This window comes from Ambystoma mexicanum, chromosome 4q (genome assembly GCF_040938575.1).
Source record: "Ambystoma mexicanum isolate Mex_15411 chromosome 4q, UKY_AmexF1_1, whole genome shotgun sequence".
NCBI lineage: Eukaryota > Metazoa > Chordata > Amphibia > Caudata > Ambystomatidae > Ambystoma > Ambystoma mexicanum.
In genome coordinates, this window is record NC_090928.1 from 1,133,773,339 (window position 1) to 1,133,791,795 (window position 18,457).

At 45.2% G+C, this 18,457-nt stretch overlaps 1 protein-coding gene across 1 annotated transcript in view; it reads right to left on the reverse strand.

The window, feature by feature from the left end:
* The window catches only part of WDR43 (WD repeat domain 43), a 489,892-nt gene that overhangs the window by 389,767 nt on the left and 81,668 nt on the right, over positions 1–18,457 (reverse strand). The window contains exon 3 of the mRNA XM_069608719.1: positions 14,117–14,238. Coding sequence (XP_069464820.1) covers positions 14,117–14,238 — 122 coding nt within the window. The remainder of the gene's footprint in view (positions 1–14,116; positions 14,239–18,457) is intronic.

Sequence of the window (18,457 nt, forward strand, 5' to 3'; positions counted from 1 at the left end):
CGGGCTTCTCAGGGGGTAAGAAATACAAGCCTGCACATCCTTCGACATTTCAAATGCAACTGTATTGAGGAATGAATAGGTGCCTCATTCTCCCTCATCCAAGAAAGAAGCGGAGGAGGGTAGACTAGGTTTCTAAACTCTGGCCTGGTAGACAGATGTTAAGGATGCCACCCTTGTTATAGTGAACAGGGAGCAACTGAGTTTAGCCAAACCAATCACGGTAGCATGGAGAGAGGCCAAGGCTAAATCTCAGGAGTGGTGAGTGGGGTCAGAGGCCCACAGTGAGTCAGTTGTGCAAAATAAACCATTCACTCCCTCAATACCTGAAAAGAAAGGACAAGTGATTAGGTTAGCAGCAACTGTCCACAGGATTTGCAATACTAACTTCTGAAATCCAACCCTAAATTGAATGGGGCCTTATGCCCATTAGTTCAAAGTTAGGAAAGAATTAGGACAGGGGTCCTAGGGACGTGGGTCCAAAAGTCAGTTTAGGACGTATTCTAGTGAGTAAGACTGGTCCCAGCTTTCAGCAACAAGTTGTGCCAAAGTCAAACAAGTGTACAGGTTAAAATAATTATTCAAAATTTAATGTTGGAGGTGAGGGGGAGGGGAGTATTGCTACAATTTACCACCCATACTTTTTCCAGAGACTTGGAAGGTCGTTAGTGGGTCACCCGAGGTCTGTTTTCCAGCCGAAGCAGCCCAGGAGCTGCAGATGTAAGAAGAGTTTGGGTCGGGGACAGGGTGCAACCTCTTCGACGAACAATGAAAGCACAGCTGAAGGACTCTTCGGGGCCCTCGCCCAGATGTGGGAAAGCCGGTTTCAGGGACAGTCAACAATTCACAGCGACAGCAGGTGTGTCAGTGGTCATGGTCGAAGAAAGCCTCCTACCACAGGACACATCGATGGCAGGGAGCTTACATTTTGCAGGGGGGCCTCTTGGTGGACCCGCTAAAGGCCCCTTGAGTCCAGGGCAAAACTCAGAATTACAGCACTTCTGTTGCGGTAGTGCTATCTGGAGCTGGTCAGTCCACTAGGTGGTCCAGGACACTTCGGAGGGCTCCAACTAGCCCCAGAAGACGTTGGGACTAGTTGTTCATAACAATCCAGAAGGTTGAAGCGCCGAGTCTTTAGAGATCGATAGCTCGATGGGTACCGGAGAAGGACCAGGAACCAAAGGTTCCGATGGTAAGCTACCAAAGTTTGTTGGCCAAAATATCCAAGAAATCATCCGACAGACTACATTACGGCAGAGGTTATCAAAGCAATGACATCTGAAGAGGGCGCAGAAGGCCTAGGAACAGCCTCTGGGAGATGTAGAAGCAGCCACAAAAGTTGGTAAATCAGCCCTGGCTAATAAGGGTGATAAACATTAACAACATTATGGTAACCCATTCAATCAACACCACTATATAGGAACCTGACAATTTGTAAGACAAATCGGTACCGAAAACTGGGAGGCAGAGGGGAAAACCCAGCTCCAGAGAAAACTGCAGCATATGAACTCTACTCATTCACAGGAGCATCAAAATTGTGCAAAGTGAGGAACTAAGTGTTTGGTGTGTTACCCTAGCGTAAACTGCTCTCCAGTCTACACTACTGTTGTAACCTTTTCGGAGGATATTTTGTGCATCTCACCCAGGCGAGTGTGGCTAGCACAAGGACCCTCCTGGGCCTTGTTTCCATATATTTTTTTTTAAGTGCAGCCCTGCGGCCAAGGGCGGCTCCAACAGAGGCGGCTCCAACAAGGGTCAGCAGGGGAAGCCAGTGGCCAGCCGTCAACCATCTACAAGGACCAGTAACGTAGGAGTGGCCTGGGGAGTAGAGCAACTACTCTACCTTAGATTCCGAGCCACTTACCAAACCCATTGCAAACAAGGGGACCAATCCCCACTGCATCTCTCTCCCTCAAATTTAATGATTATTTAATACTGTACCAATCTGACTGGCTAGGCACAGACCCCCCCCCCCCCTCCTCTGTATAGACCTATACAGGTCTCTCAAATCTAGTTGGGTTTTGTGTACAGATTGCATTGTATGAGGTTTGGATTGCATTGATGGGCCTCTCTCCCACCATACAGGTCTCTCAAATCTAGCAGGGCTTCTATGTCCAGATTGCATTAAGTAATATCTATAATGCATCGATAGGCCTCTCTCCCACTATACAGGTCCCTCAAATCTAGTAGGGTTTTGTGTCCAGATTACATTGTATACTCCCGGCTGTGCACAAGTGAGGCCCACCATCTAGCCTCTCGCTTTTTGGTGTGTTCTTCCCGTAGAATTGTGTAATAAAGCGCTCCAGCGCTTCCTTCGTGCCTGTGTCCCTTCCTTGGTTCTCCCCACCTGCGTCCCACCCATAGCCCCCGATTGGCTACCCAACATCCACACTCCTGCTGGGACCTAGTCCCGCTGCGAGCCACCTCTGCGTGCCACTTTTGCTCCCAGCTGTGCGCAGGTGAGGCCTCCCATCTAGCCCCTCGCTTTGTTATTTTGCCCACAGGCCCGCTTCCCTCTAATGCTCGCCACTTCCCTCCCAGCTCCCCCTTCCTGGACCCCAGTCCCCCTCCCACCCATCCAGCCCACGAGCCCTGACTGGAGCTTTGCTCCATGTGACACCTAGATTTGGTCCAGAAGCACGGTGTGTCCCGTGCCCTCATACACCCGTGCCTCAGCAACATCTGTGTTGGCCCTGTGGCCCCTTCCTAACCCACAGTAGTCCTTCCACACCCGCACCCCCTTCCTGTTTTCCCTTCTGTCTCGCCCCGCGACCCATCCCAGAGGCAGGTAAGTGCGGCCGCTTCCAGAGAGCCTCCTGGGCCCATAGCATCAACTTTGTGTCCATTCCAGCGCCCCAGCACCGTTGCTGCCCGCTGACCCTCTCCCACGCCCCCTGCTTCCCTCACTGGGCAGCCTTCTTCACTGGTCTTTCCAGTGCAGCCCTCTGCCCGGTAGCCCCTGCAGCTAAAGGCCCCAACGCCAAGGGCGGCCCCAACAGAGGATCCAGGGACTGTCGGCAGGAGTCCACAGGGGAAGGCATGTGCCAGCTGTCAACCATCAATCAACTACAAGGACCAGTAAGGTAGGAGTGGCCTGGGTTAGGAGTAGATCAACCACTCTACCCTATAATCCAAGCCACTTCAACCGATATAAAACTGTTCCAAAATTCAGAGTTTCTGTTCCCAAATTGTATTACAAGATATTCAGATTGCATTGATAGGCCTCTCCCCCACTAGACAGGTCTCCAAAATTTATCAGGATTTCTGTTCCCAAATTGTAGAGTTTGATATTCAGAGGCCTCTCTCCCAATACACAGGTCTTCCAAATCTGGCAGGGTTTCTGTTCCCAAATTGTATTGTATGACATTCAGATTGCATTGATAGACCTCCCCACAATAAACAGGTCTCCCAAATTTAGGAGGGTTCCCTTTCTGAAATTAAAATCGTATATTGAATCGTATGCCATTCCGATTGCATTGATAAGCCTCTTTCCCACTATACAGGTCTCTCAAATCTATCAGAGGTTTTGTCCACAAACTGTATTGTACGAAATTCAGATTGCATCGATAGGCCTCTCTCCCAATACACACGTCTCCCAAATTTAGCAGGGTCTCTGCTCCCAAATTGTGTTGTATGATATTCAGATTGCACTTGTAGGTCTCTCCTCCACTATACAGGTCCCCCAAATTGACCAGGCGTTCTGTCCCCAAACTGCATAGTATACAGGTCCCTCAAATTGATCAGGGGTTCTGTCCCCAAACTGCATAATATGACATTCAGATTGCATTGATCGGCCTCTTTCCCACTATCCAGGCCTACCCAAATTTGGCAGGGGTTCTGAACCCAAAACTGCATTGTGTGACACGTTCGGACTGCATTGGTGGGTTTCTCTCCCGCTGTGCAGGTCTCCCTGATTTAGCAGGGGTTCTGTCCCCAAAGTTGCATTGTGTGACATTCGGATTGCGTTGTCGGACCTCTATGCCATCATACAGGTACCCACCCCCCCCCACCCCAAGTTCATCATGGGTTCTGTCCCCAGGTTGCACTGCGTGGTGTTCAGATTGCATGGATGGGCCTCCCTCCAACTGTGCAGGTCTCCCAGAATTACTAGGGGTTCTATCCCAAAATTGCATTGTATGACATTCAGATCTCTTTGATAGTTGTAGGATATTCAGATTGCATTGATAGGCCTCTCTCCCACTATCAGGTCTACCTAAATTTGGCAGGGGTTCTGCTCCCAGACTGTATTGTGTGGCATCGGATTACATTGGGGGCCCTCTCTCCCAGCGTGCAGGTCTCCCAAATTTAGCTGGGGTTCTAGCCCCAAATTGCATCTTGCGCCATTCAGGTCACGTTGATGGGCCTCTCTCCCACTATACAGATCCCCCAAACTTAACAGGGACTCTGCTCCGAAATTTTTGAATCTTAAGGATTACAATACTCCTCAGGGCCCCCCCCCCCCACCACACGAGACTCTAGAACAGTCAGAATTAGTCTCAAGCACAAACTTAGCCTACCACCTCAACATACTCCTAGTGAGGACCAGACCGTGATAGAATAGTTCAACCGCCCTCAACCCTTCCAAGAGACCTACATAGACGGCACTGAATTTTGACCTACAACCCTGACAACAGTACCCCAGCACCAAAACACCATCAGACAGCACTCGGAGGATACACAAACCGACCCACCGGAAGAACAGACGCCACAAAAGAACCCAAGGCTACCAACACAATAAGAAATACCAGCACTCCCATCACAAGACAGCAGCTAACCACTCAACCGGCACCTCCGCACTGAGCACCAAATTGCCCCGAACCAGAAAGGGACGCCGAGAAAGGGCACAGACAAGGCCACACAAATCCAAACTACCACCGAAGCAACAACCTCAAATGGAGGAACCACCAAAAACAAAATTCCAAAGGGAAAACTCCTTATATCTCACACCGTACCTCGCAACAACCAGGATTCCCCAATGACACAGACATCAAGACACACAAAACATCCTGAGACAACCAGGAAAAAGATGGGAACACCCAAGGAGGTGGTAGCTAGAGTACGACCCCCATCACCCCATACATCACAAGAACAGAAGGACACCCTCAACACCCGTGCCATTCCGGACATAACGACGAAGATCTTATAAGCAACAACCCAAACATGAACCTAACTGACCAATTCAACGAAGAAGAAGAAGCCTTCACGGACCTTCAGCTAACCAGCACAAACGGAGAAGCAACACCACTGAACAGCCAAGCTTTCAATCTAGCAGACCGCTTCAATGACGATGCAGCTTCCGCTAATCCTCGTATGCCCTCCTACAATGAAGATACAGCCTTCGCTGATCCTCATCCACCCCCAATCAATGCTAACAACGATGCAACGCAACCAAACAACCACAAACCAAAACAAGGAACAAGCAAAACCACACCAAAATGATCCACTGCAACCTCATCAATGCAAGATCAATGTCCAAACATGCCACCGAGATATACGATCTGCTATGCGACGGAGGGATCGACATCCTATTTGTAACAAACATGGCTAGACAACTACAAGATCACCCTCAACTGCTTGCCTGAATACTTCAAATGCGTCCAAACAGAAAAACCAAGAGGGGGAGGGCTGGCTGGCAATCATTCATAAGGAGCACCTGGATATCAAACTTCAAGACCCACTAATCATCGATAAATGTGAATCCCTAATCATACATCTAGCAGTAACACCCAAAACAAACTTGAAATTCATACTAATATATAGACCACCAACGTACGATGCAACCTTCGTAGACTCCTTCACAGAAGCAATCACCGTCCTAGCCATCAAACACAATCACCTGATCGTCCTAGGAGACTTCAACATCTGGTTTAAAGGAGAGAGCACGACCCTACAAAAATTGTTAACCAGCCAACTAGCAGCAATGAACCTACAACAACTAGTCAAAGGAGCAACCCACTCGGCAGGGCATACACTTGACGCAATCTTCGCCAACTACTCCTCACCACGGCACCCCCAATTCAAATTCCCTGGAGCGACCACATCATCCCCTTCATAATCAAAATGACCACGCTAACTAACAATCAACCAGACAAAACAACGAAAACCATGAAAAGAAATTGGAGAACCATCAAAAACTCCAACCTGAATGAACTCCTGGAGCTAAACAAACCGCACCCAACACTCATGGAAGATGACCTGGACAAAAATGTAACCCTGCTGCATTCCTGGATTTTAACTACTATAGACAACATCCCCAAAGAAAAACCCTTTGCTTCTTCTAAACAACGGTCAATGGCAAAATGGTTCAGCCCACTACGTAGCACCATGAAAAGAAAAAAACAAAGACTAGAACTTGATTGGAGAAAACAAAACGGCGAACAAACTGAAATTCCTACAACACTACTGGGCTTACAAAAAGGAAATACAAAAAGCAAAGACGAAACACTGACAACCGAATCTTCGAAGCACCAAACACCCAAAAAGAGATCTTCAAAATCATAAACGAAATCAAAAACCCTCCGGGATGCAACACACCAACTCCGTCCACGAAACTCTGCAACGACCTTGCAGACCACTTCAAAAACAAAATCACCAACATCCATCAAACCATACAAAGCAGACCGTCTGATCTGTCACGACCCGAACCTACACCCGGGAGGGGCACCCAAACAACAAAGCCTTCCAGAAATATCAGAGGAGACATTCGTCAAACTGTTGAATGAAAGCAATAACTAAGGGTCCTCCGAAGACCCCTTCCCACCGGACATATACAAATTGATCCTCAAACAAGGAACGCCCATGGAATATCACAGGAACGTCCTCAACCATTCCATCTCAACTGGGAAAGTGCCACAAGCCCTCAAAACTGCATACATCAGGCCACTACTCAAAGATACAGCGGGAAACGTAGAGGACCTCTCCAACTACAGACCCATCTCCAATATCCCGTATACAGCCAAGCTGCTCGAAACATACACAAAACAACCCAAGGGTTTATAGCAGAGCACAGCCTTCTAGACCAGGCACAAGTTGGCTTCAGACCATTGAGAGGAACGGAATCAGCTCTACTCTCAATATGGAATGATCTAAAAATCAATGCAGACTCTGACAACAGCACTGCCTTGATACTCCTAGACCTATCGGCAGCATTTGACACAGTTGACCAGGACACTCATAACGAGATTAGAAGGACTTGGAATAACAGACACCGCCCTACTATGCATCAAATCTTTCCTAACAAACAGAACGGAAACTGTATGGATGAAACCCTTCAAATCCAGCCCGAGAGATTCCACCTGTGGAGTACCACAAGGATCATCCTTCTCACCGCTACTATTCAACATATACCTGTATCTACTGATCAGAATCATCAAAAGCCACGCCTCACTTGCTACAACTATGCTGATACACAAATCTTCAAAATACAAGACAACCCAGAAAGAAACTCTACGCTAGAAAACTGCCTCAGCGATGTATTCTTCTGGATGAACTCCAATTCCCTCAAAATCAACCCAGGCAAAACTGAAATAATGATCGTCACAAAAAAAAAAAAAATGGAGAAAACCAATTCATCCCTTGGCCAAGGGAACTCAGGACAACCCCAGCACCCTTACAGATTGTAAAAAACCTGGGTATTCTGATGGACAGTAATCTCACGCTAGAGCCACAAGTAAACTCGCTCCTCAAGAAATGCTTCTTCCTCCTGCGAGCGGCAAAGAGAACCTTACCGTTTCTATCGTTCAACAAAACCACCATCATCGCCCTCGTCATGTCCAAAGTACACTACGCCAATAGCCTATACCTAGGCATGCCTGAATGACTCAAAAAAACTACAACGCATTCAAAACACGGCAGCCTAACTACTTCTGAAACTACCCCAAAGAAAACACCACACCAGCGCTGAAAACACTACATTGGCTACCAATAAAACTAATAAAATTCAAAACAATGTGCATTACACACAGAGCAGTACACAACGAAGGCGCCGAGTTCCTAAGAGACAAATTGCACCTACATCAACCGACAAGAACGCTCAGATCAAGCATGGACATCCGCCTGGAAGCGAAGCCCTACAGCAAAAGAAAACTAGCCCCGAAAACCTGGAATTACCTTCCAAAGTACATGCGTAACACAAGAAACCACCTATTATTCAGGAAATTACTCAAAACATGGCTCTTCACGTCATAACTAGAAAGACTGGCCAAAGGGGCACGAGATAACTAAAAACATCAATGAGCGTAGAGAAACCGCGATACACACTGATCAATCAATGGGAAAAGCCGAGGTAAATATACCACAACATACCAAAGGACCAAACGGGAGACAGTCGCAATACGACCAAAGATAGCAAACTAAGACAAAGATTAGAACAAATCATCAAGAGGACCATGACTTTAACTATTACCTTCCCCAACAGCCCTAAGGACAAAACAGAGAGGGAAAGGAAGCACTGCACCATGGGCCCCAATGCAATGGGTGAGAAACAGAATGTTTCATCACTACACAGGGTCCACCAATACAAAGCAGGAAAAAATGCCCCAACACACAAACTACAACTAAACAGTTCAGAGGATGTTCACCCCACGGAAACCAAAGAATCAGTCAGGACAGAAGGATATGAATATCTGAATACACAAGCACACCAAGATGGATCAACTAGGACAACACATCAACACAACCCCGACCCTGAACCATTCAAAGCCTCAACAGACCAAGGTCACACTAGATCACCTGAGAAGAGATCTCACCCACCCGGTCCCACACCTGAAGATCAGGTTCAGACGCACCCACCAATCCAAACCACACTCAATAGGATACAGTTGGATCAGCGCAATTCCACCAAAGCGAGTCGGCCCACGAGGAACCAGCAACATCCCAACCAACAGGTATACAACTAACGGAATCACAAGTACCTAAATCAGGATACTGATCCCACTAACCCAACCCTCAATCTTCTGCATACTTAAACCCACACAACCATCTCTCTCCCAGCAATCCGCATGCACTTTACCACACGGCAACAACACAAACATCACCAACAGCACTCGAGGCCTTCGCCCGATCAGATACTAGCACCAAACCACAGCATTCGGTGTATACCAAGCTGAAGCTACCAACAGCACACCACTTCACCCACTCTCCTTCTCCCCTCTTCCAGACTAACCCTACCCACCCTTCCTGTTTACAGATCCACCAGAGCGCCTGGGGACCAATTCCGTTGGTGACGGTGCACTATACAAGTACCGCTAACATAACATCATATAATAAGGAACGCTTTGCTTTCCCTTTAAGAAAGGACCTCCTGCATAAGCTTGAACTCGCGCAAAGTGAGGAGCTAAGTGGCAGCGGAGTGGACGCCTGCACACTATCAAGGCGACTGAAACTTTTTCTTCATTTCTGCATACCTCTCACTGTCTTACCCATTACTCTGCTACAAGGCGAGTCCAAGCACCAGTCTACTCGCCTACCCTGCCATCATGAACTTGAAACCCAAATGACTAATCCCTACCAGACGCCTCTCTGATCTACCCTCCTTTGTAAAATTCTCAGACTGCTTGCGCTGCGATCCACTCATCTGTCAACATTAAGCGAGCGGATGAGACTGCGGGCTTCGGCCTTTGAACCACAGTTTGTACTCTCAGTTCGCAACGCTGCTGTTTTCGCTCTGGGTGTTCAATTTAAGCGAACGGGTGGCAACTGCAGGCATCGGCCTTTGAACTACTGTTAACAGACACTTCCACGCAGTGCAAAGCAGCAGGTTTTTCGTTTTATACTGATTGGTTGGTGACTGCAGGTTCCCTGTATCACGTTTATCTTTGTAACAAAGCTGTGATCTGCCTTGATTTGATTCCACGCAAGCAGATGGTAACTTTGGGCCTTTGAACCACTGTTTGCGCACTCACATCGTAGTGCAACACAACTGTAATCCTGGTTCTACCATTCTTATTGTAACATTTTGTAGAATTTGAGACCCACTGCCTGTGGGCGTTCCTTTTCAAGTGAATTCAGTTACTACCTTGAAAATCAACTATTCACTTTTGTTGTCTGAACCAGTAAGGATGTTTTTTCCTCACCATCTAGCTTGCCAGCGGATTGCAAACTTTTGATGTTAAGTGTTGCTGAGTGACTGTGGAGCGTTAAACCATTTGGAAATTGCAGGCTAAGGCCGTTGACCTGAACAGTAATAGGATTAAAGTTCTTCTGTGAACTTCTCTTTGCTTTGTGAGCCAGCCATTAAGATAACGAGAATCCACAATGAGTTATCCATACACATTAAAAACTATGATGCCGATAAAGCAAACCAGACCCAATACAGCAGCCTAGTGAAATTTCAGACACTTTTCTGCCAGATGCATTGACAGCCATAGAACCTGCTGACATTTTAGTTGAACAGAAGGATTGCAATTGCTCTTTAGATACCCAAATCGTCTCAAACTCACCAGCAAAAAAATCAAATACGCTTGAAAAGTAGTCAGTGGCAACAGAGAACTCTGCCACAGCCCAAATTCACACAGTAGAACAAACCATTGATGAGTGTATTCCTTGTGGAGAGAGCAAGTGTCCTTCCTTACGATCCGCAATAAATCAATTGGTACAGGAGATGTAGAAGAAATTGCTCCTATTAGAACACTTACAGAACAAATCGGCTCATATGTCATTCTAGTCTTAACACACAAATGTCCATAAGAAATCTGGTTCCGTCCCTCCCACCCCTTAATCTCTCCCAATCGACCCATATTATGTCGAAATGTACTTGACGCTTCAACTGCTCCTCAGCATCCTTTGCCAATCCCACTCCTTGGTGCCTGGGAAACTACAAGAAAGAACCAGCCCCTCAGGTGGAGGTCACATTGACAGCAAGGAATACAGCCTCAATGTCTTTAGCTAAACTGTATGAGACGCTAGATAATAAAATTGAGCTTTCAATCGGAATTGATAACCAAACTATATGATCAGCAGTCAAACACTACTCCAATTACGCTGAATTTCAACTTGCTCATTGAGTTTCAAAAATCACCCTGGTATGCCACCCTTCTACAGATATCAATCCCGGGATCTAAGAGCCAAGCTTCCCAAACCATAGTGAATGAGGCTCTCTTTCAGTTGAAGCTCTAACTCTGGTACCAAACGGCATTGATCAAGTCTTGATTTCAGAAGTCCCAGCCCTACCTCCAAAAATTGACAAACCGGCCTTTGGTATTTTTGAACTTCAAAATCAGGGGAAAAAACTAGGTCTGTGCAACTGAAAAAAGTGGAACAATTCCAAGAGCTTGCAAATAGGCTCAAGAAAATGTATACGCATGTTATCAACCACAGAAAAAATGTCATTCCAATCCAATGTGAGACGGACCAAAAAAGCAAAAGGTAGTGAGAAAAAAGTGATGCAAACAAAATCAAAACCGATTATGGCAAGTGCAAAGCTAGATTCAAAACCACAAAGCTCTGAACCCCTGGATGATCTCATTGAAGCTGCCAAACGTTTGTGAGGGTTCTGGTGCAGGAGTGGCTGACCTGTCCAAAGTCTTAAGTATAGTACCATTCAGACTAAGATTCAACACAGATTTAACAATAATGAAAATGGGATGAAATCAAATTATGGAAAAATAGGTTTAATTTCACCACCCTTGAGCAGAGAAGGAAGGAAATCGATCAGGTTCACTCTGCTCTTACAGCACGGCACTCGACTAACAAACTTTGCACATACCTGGCCAATCAATACTCACTCAAACTGCTGCTATTGATGCAGATAGTCAAACAACCTTGCAGCAAAACTTTGTGGAAGACCACAAGATGTCGGGAAAGAACACAAAGATGTGACTCAATAGTTACAACATACAATTACCATAACTTGATTTTCCAAGGTAGGCCCCAACCCTTGTCCGCAATATAGTTTTAACGGGACGTAAGAGTACTATGGATACAATACAGAATCAGAAACATGTTACGGCAAGCAAGAACTCAAAGGTATCGAGTTGGGTTTTAGTCTAACTCAGGATCACTCAAATGCAGGCAACCAATCAGGCAATTTTGCAAACAAGTCGTCATCATGGAAATGGTCAAAATCACCATTATTTAAACACTAGCCCTAATTGCAATCAGTCTTTAACGGCCACCCGTTTTCAAGGATCACTTGATGAATTATCAGAACTTTAAGTGACGACTGAGCAATCTTGGTCGAAGACGATCCAGAATAAACCTTGGTGCTCTCAGAGATAACAATCGAGCCAAACTAAATTTAGTGACCGTACCCTAGCCTCCTGGAACAGTAGAGGCTTCAATCATTGAATATTCAGCTAAGAAGATGCATTTCAAACCTTCGATTCTGTTACTTTACAAGAAACATGGCTCCCGGAAAGCCCGGTGTGGGAAGGTCATGGCTTGTCTTTACTGCCTGCCAAGAAAGGATTACTGGGTCGACCTATGGCACACCTTTTAGTAGCAATAAAATCCAAACTTCAGTATACATTAGAACCTTGGGCATCCCCGAATTCCTTTACTCAATTAATCCAAATAAAAACTTCACATGGAAACATAACCCTTTTTAATTTGCACTGGAATCACATTGCGATTCACAATAATGTATTTCTAATCGGCATCGCTGAAATGCTAGACTTGATCACTGCATATGCAACCATCATAGATGCAATAATTGCAGGTGATCTAAATGTAAATTGTTTACGATCTAAAAAGGTAACCAACTCAAATAGCCAAACCCTGGTTAGCTCTAATGAAAGAAAGTTTTTAATGCTGAATGGCACCCTAAAAGGAAATATCCCTCTTAAACCGACGTGGAAAACGGGAAATAGCTCCTCTACTATAGATTATATATTTGTTCAACACTCCACCGATTATGTAATACAAAAATTTGAAATTATCGATCAGTGTCAAAGTGATCATAATCTCTTATCTTGCTCTTGGAAATGGCAATCTAAATTGCAAGAGCCTGATTATTATCTCCCTAAATTGACTGACAGGGGCGAGGAATAGATTCAGATGGTCAGATGAGTCCTTAGCTACCTTTAATATGAACAGCCAAAACTGGGACCTAAACCACAATCCTATAATGACAAATCTCCAGGGGGGATATGTTACCATAATGTCCTTCAAATTACAGCAGTCAAATAACACTAAACCCTGTTTTAAACAAACACTTTTGAGAGCGAATTAAAAGAAAAATCTGAATAGCAGAGTAATTTAAGGGCTGCTGCCCATCACTAACTTGTCAGACTGCCGATAATCCGCACTCTAAAAACCCAGTTTCGTAATTGGTATAAATCCAGAGCCGCCTTAGGCTACAGAATGATGGAGAACAGATGCTCAAATTAATAGCATCTAATAAACAGCAGTCAAATGTGGGCAGCTTTAAATAGCACTTTTCACAACACTCAACCCGGTTTCAAATTAATGTTGTACAAGAAGCAACCTGGATTTCCTATTATGAGGACCTATATGGATCTAACAAAAATGGTAAAGCAGCAAACTTATCTTGGATAATCAAAGAAACACTTACTTTGATGGATACAATCTCTTTCTTAAAATAGCCAAATTAAGTGCTTCTCGAGCCCCTGTGCCTGATGGCCTAAAAATGCCATGTGGAAAAGCCACCCAGATGCTAAATTCCACCTACTTGGAAGAAAAAAAATATAATCAATCATCCCGATTTTCAAAAACGGACACAGACAACTCCCTCAAAATGATCGTCCAATAGCACTATTAGATGTCCCAGAGAAAATATTTGCCAATCTCCTATTGAAGGACTTAACAAAATGGGTAACGGAAAATCAACTTGGGTAACAGAAAATCAACTTGTGGACAAATACCAAACAGGATTTGGCCCTGGCCTAGGAACTTCCATCAACTTGCTTGCTCCAACGGTACTTCAATCTAGAGGTCAGCGTATGGGACAACCCACATTTATGACCTTTATGGACTTCAAGGCGGAGATTTAAATCCCATTAAGAATAGAGGAAAGGTATCGGCACTAAAAAGTGTACGAGGTAAAACAGCATAAATCAAAACTATACCATACAACTCTCAGCCTTAGGTATTGGTTACTTACTGCAATACAGCATAGCTTTCTTAGACCCTTCCCAAATATTTAGCAAAGCATTCTACTTACCACTTGACTTTGCAGGTATGTGCATTCCATTCTATGATGTGTTTGTCTTCTGAACAACTATACAAGCAGCCATTGTCTTGGTGCCACCGCACACAGTTTACTTTGCCTTCGTGGCCGCCAACCTTTAGGAGAAATAAGATGATATGGTTAATATGAACCCATTTTTACCTCTCCAATTATTTTCATAAAGCAGTAAACGGTTTACTCATGGACTACCACTGCCATAATCGTTGGTGCTGTACTATACACTGTATGTGCTCCTCCCAAGCTGCTACAATATATTTAACATTTACAGAGTATTGGTAACCACAACACATCAAGTCAAACTATCCTGGTCATTACTTTGAATCAATAAATACATTGTGAGCATTTCTGACTTTAGTGAATTTACCTAATAAGTGGCGATTACTATAAAACAAAAGAATAATGGCATGCGACTATAGGCCGTTCTACAATAAATTAAATCTTTTGATATAAGAAGCATAAAAGGCAATTGTAAAACTAGACATCCAATAAAGAAATAAAAATGTATGAGAATAAAAAAACTACAAAGTTTGCAAAAGTTCATCAGTTTGTGCTTTGTTGCTACTAAACCATCCCTTCACTCAAAGTATTCTCCCGTTTACTTTTTTTTGGACCTCCTAACCAGGATCAACTAAGGAGAATGAAATGAATGACAACTATTACGTTAATGTTAAAGGACATTTGTACCGCGCACTATCACCACCGTACTGGTCCCATGGCGGCTCTGAAGGGGAGGGGAGGGGTTGGGTTAGTGGGAATAAGCTGGAAAAGTGCAAGAGAGCAGCGATGTACTGTTGGCAGCCTCAGCCCGGTGGGTCCGTTGGCTGGGCTTGGGGTGTTTTATGGTCCGTAGTCGTCGTGTGCTGTTGTGCAAGTCTATGTGTGGTTTGTTTTGTTGTTGCATTGTTGTGAAGTTTGTGCGGATTGCTGCGTTTTAGGCTTGTGGTTGGTTATAGTTTGAGAGGTGTATGCAGAGGGATAGAATTGTTGGTTGGTTAGTTGGCATTGCTGTCCTTGCAATTGTGGGATTCCATCTAGGTGCATTACATGCTAACAGTCACATTTCTGTCTAGATGCGACGCAAGCTAGGTTCAGAATGCTAAGTGTGGTGCATGCTAAGAATCACATATGTTAATCACATTTCTGAAATTCCATCTAGGTGTGGCATATACTAACAGTCGATTTGGCGCAGACTAAACTTGAGAAATTCCATCCAAGTGTGGCTTAAGCTAGCAATCACATTTGGGTCTAGATTGGCCCATGCTAGTCTTTGTGGTTCTCTCGGGGTATGGTACTAGTTAACATTATACTGCAGGCAGTGTTTGCTGTCCAGCCATGAATAGGTTTAGGCTGGTGGTCACATCTCTCTAATAATGCATGGTGTAGGTCTGTAGCAGTCTAGGCCATTCAAAGGTAAGTTAGAGTGGCAGGAGCTTTCTCGAGTAGAGTAATTGCTCTACCCCCCACCCATGCCAGCACGCCGCCTCTGTTGGAGCCGCCCTTGGCCTTGGGGCCCTTAGCCACAGGGGCTGCCCTAGGAAGTCCAGTTAAGAGCAGCGGTCAGACCAATCAGAATACGGGGGCTGGCTGGGAGGCCAGCAAAGAGGCAGTGGGGAACGGGGCTGCAGGCAGAGGGGGCCCAAACCACGGACCAAATGTGTGGAAGCAAAGGCCCAGGGGGGGTCAGCAGTAGGCCCAAACTCACCTGCTCTGTCTAAATAAATGCTGCGAACAGGGAGCTGCCTCGATGGTAGCATGGCAAAGGCAGATCTTTGCAGCCTATCAGGGTCGGGGGGCGGGCTGGGAGGCCAGCAGAGAGGCAGTGGGGAACGGGGTTGCAGACAGGGCCAGGGGGCCAAAACCACAGACCAAATTCGTGGAAACAAAGGCCCAGGGGGGTCAGCAGTAGGCCCAAACTCACCTGCTCCGTCTGAATAAATACAGTACACACGTCAATATCAAATAAGAAATTGTCCACACTACAGTTCTATAAAAATACATTCATCAAATAGAAATGGTAAAAGATGTACAGTACACTAAAAGGTAAGTAAACATTTCAAAACAAAGTATGCAACACTATCAGGTCAGAAGCAAGTTTTCAAAATTTCAGTAAAGAGTTTTTCCCTAGAGGAGCGAGAACAGTTACAGGCAAGCAACATTATTTTCCCAACTAGGGCAGTTAAGAGTTTTATAACAAGGCAGTTAGATTGTATGGCCTGCTTTCCCTCGATTGACATCTATAAAACTCTGTTAGGCAAGATTGCATGCAGCACCCTCTAGGTGCACCACATCAACCCCGACCCCCCGGCAACAGGAACCCAACCCCCGGCACAAATCTGTACCACACAGGCTGGTATTCCGTCGACCAGTGAGGCGTATCTCAAGAGGGGTCAACGTGAGCTGCAGGGGAGGCACACAGATTCACAGCGACAAGCATTAAAAAACTCTTGCACACAAGGTTTCCCGATCAAACAATTATCAATCCACCCAACAGTCAGCTGGAGTAAACCTTCCTCAGAAGGGGCAATATAATAGTAACACAAATACACACTCTTAATATTTCTAAATCAGTAAGTACATACCTGTAATACATACCTGTAACAGTCTTTCTGATGCTTTTATCTGCTTACAATCGCATGATTTGCATAGGCCGACATTGAAATTCGAAAAGGGACGTTGACAGGGCAGGTCTGTTATACTATACCGTGGCGTGCACTGTACCCATGGTCCTTCACGCGAAAAGGTCCTCGGATGCTTTTGTTTCTGACTGCATGAAGTGTGTGTTGGAGTGAAGGAAAGTAAGGAGGTGTAGGTTGTCTATGTACCTTCTATCCCAACGAGGGGAGGAAGGGTGGGGCGCATGTGAATCTAAGCAGATAGGAGGACCAGAAAGACCATTACCGGTAGGTAATATTGGTCGTCCGAGGCTTGAGGATCTGTTATAATCACATGCTTTGCATAGACTAGCGTACAGTACCAGAAGTAGGTGGGTTGTTCAGAACAGAGGCAAAGCAATGTTTTAACCCTGACTGCCTCACCCAAGAATCGCTTCAGTATCCACAGAGTAGTGTTGAATGACCATGTGAACAGAGCTCCATGTCGCCGCTCTACAAATAGCCTACAGAGGCACATTTGTAATGAAGGCTTAAGTTGCCCCGGAAACCTGTGTCGAGTCTGCTCTGGGTTTAAATGTCAGTGTCGTGTTGGACAGCGTGTAACATTCTTGAATGCAATTAATTAGCCACCTGCTTAGGAGACAGTCACCTTCACCTGCAGCTAAATACAAAATGAATTGATCAGTCTTTATTAATGATTTTGTTTTGTCTAGGTAGTACATTACCGCTCTCTGACATCTAGTGTATAAATGTTAGTGTCTATTGTAAGCTCTATTCCCAGAGTGCTGTTGCTTTTGAAAGCACACCGAGTTCAATTGATTGACATTTAGGTGAAAACTGTGGATGTGTTTTTAAGACTACTTAGTCTTTATGCATTATGACAAAAGGGTGTGAAACCGACAATGTTTGCAATTCACCGACTGTTCTTATTGAGCTGATGGCTATAAAGTTTTGCAAGTAAGTTCTTTTAGGCTTACTTCATGCAAGGGTTTGAATGGAGGACCCTTAAGCTCAGAACATTTAAATCCCACCCAGGGGGTGGTTTGCAACTGGGCGATAAATTCTCTTCATCCCCATCTATAAACGCTTGGACCATTGGAACATTCCACCAGGACACTTACTCTGAAAGGTGGTGTGAGCTGAGAGTGCAGTCAGATGACTTCTAGTGAGGTAAACACTAAACCTGAACCAAACCAAACCAATGTAGCAGGTAGTGAAGTATGTCAGAAGGCAGTCAATTGGATGGACATCAGACTTTTGCATCAAAAGACAAGCCTTTTCCATTTATTGAAATAACAGTTGTGTTGATTTATGTGCTTCCCTTAAGCTATCCATACATCATTCAGGTAGGTTAAGGTGTCCAACTATGACTTCAGGGGGCCAAACTGCTAGGTTTCCGAGTGTGTGGATGGTGGGTCAACTTATTATAAAGGGGGTCGGTCATTTCATTGGTGGGCAAACTGTTGAGAGTAGGTGTGATAACCAGGATCGGTTCACCCACATTGGAGCAACTAGGATAAACATCACATGTTTTTGACGCATCTTGTGGATTAGTCTGTTGGAAAGTATGCAAATATTCCTGACCAGCAGATCCAAAGTGCGTTCCCCATGTATCCCATCAGGGGAAAATGAATAGTTGCTCACTGTAGTGACTAACATACTCTTAGTCCATAGTCCTTTCCTCCATACTGTATGGGCGTCC